This window comes from Elephantulus edwardii, unplaced genomic scaffold, assembly GCF_000299155.1.
Source record: "Elephantulus edwardii isolate Elephantulus edwardi_28Jun2011 unplaced genomic scaffold, EleEdw1.0 scaffold00143, whole genome shotgun sequence".
Taxonomy (NCBI): Eukaryota; Metazoa; Chordata; class Mammalia; order Macroscelidea; family Macroscelididae; genus Elephantulus; species Elephantulus edwardii.
The window spans coordinates 4,620,231-4,620,930 of record NW_006399893.1 but is presented as its reverse complement, the minus strand read 5'-3'; the positions used below and the strand labels follow the sequence as shown (position 1 = coordinate 4,620,930).

The following is a 700-nucleotide window of genomic DNA, read 5'->3' as shown; positions in this document are numbered from 1 at the left end:
ACCATTTCATTTTGTCATTTGGGCCAGATGAAAATGTTGAACTTTTTAATACTTCACCCATTTCCTCTCGGCAAAAACTGAAGTTATTTATGGTCCACATGTAGGAAAATTTTACCACTTTAACCTAGGAGATTCAGAAAATATTTTTAAATAATGATGGTGCTTATGCTTTTTAACTTGTCACATACCTATGATCTACTCTTCTAGCACTTCTAATAACTAACCTACTATTTTCAAAATAGTATCCTCAAAATACTATACAATTTATAAATGATGCATTAAAAAGCAAGGCATTTGATAATAGCATATACCTGTGTGTAACACCAGCTTTCTGCTATAGGACCAGCAGACATGTCTCCAGGCAGAGGTGGGGAGGTTTCCAGAGACATTGCCACTTTACTGCAGTCTTCTAGGATTTATGCAATATTCAACAAAATCAAGTACTTTACCTATAAAAAAGAAGATCCATATACTAATCAAAAAAATGAAGTAGGGGTGGGCAGGAAGGAGATAAAATAGATAACAGATAAATATTAAGATAGATGAAGGGAAAGGCACTATGCAATAGGGGATGATCACCACACTTCACTCAAGAAAAGGAAAACCCAGAGCTATATAAAGGCTAATGGAAATCAGAATTATAGGAAAGAAGTAGAAAAACACAAAAGAAATTAAAAATTTACCTCACAAAAGCCAAAAA

At 33.6% G+C, this 700-nt stretch overlaps 1 protein-coding gene across 2 annotated transcripts in view; it reads right to left on the bottom strand.

The window, feature by feature from the left end:
- Positions 1-389, bottom strand: part of SPOPL (speckle-type POZ protein-like) — a 54,270-nt gene extending 53,881 nt beyond the window's left edge. For both annotated transcript variants that reach the window (XM_006894448.1, XM_006894449.1), the window contains exons 1-2: positions 312-389; positions 4-124 (exon numbers count right to left, since the gene is read on the bottom strand). In XM_006894448.1, the coding sequence (XP_006894510.1) occupies positions 4-124; positions 312-389 (199 nt within the window). The remainder of the gene's footprint in view (positions 1-3; positions 125-311) is intronic.
- Positions 390-700: the final 311 nt, after the last annotated feature.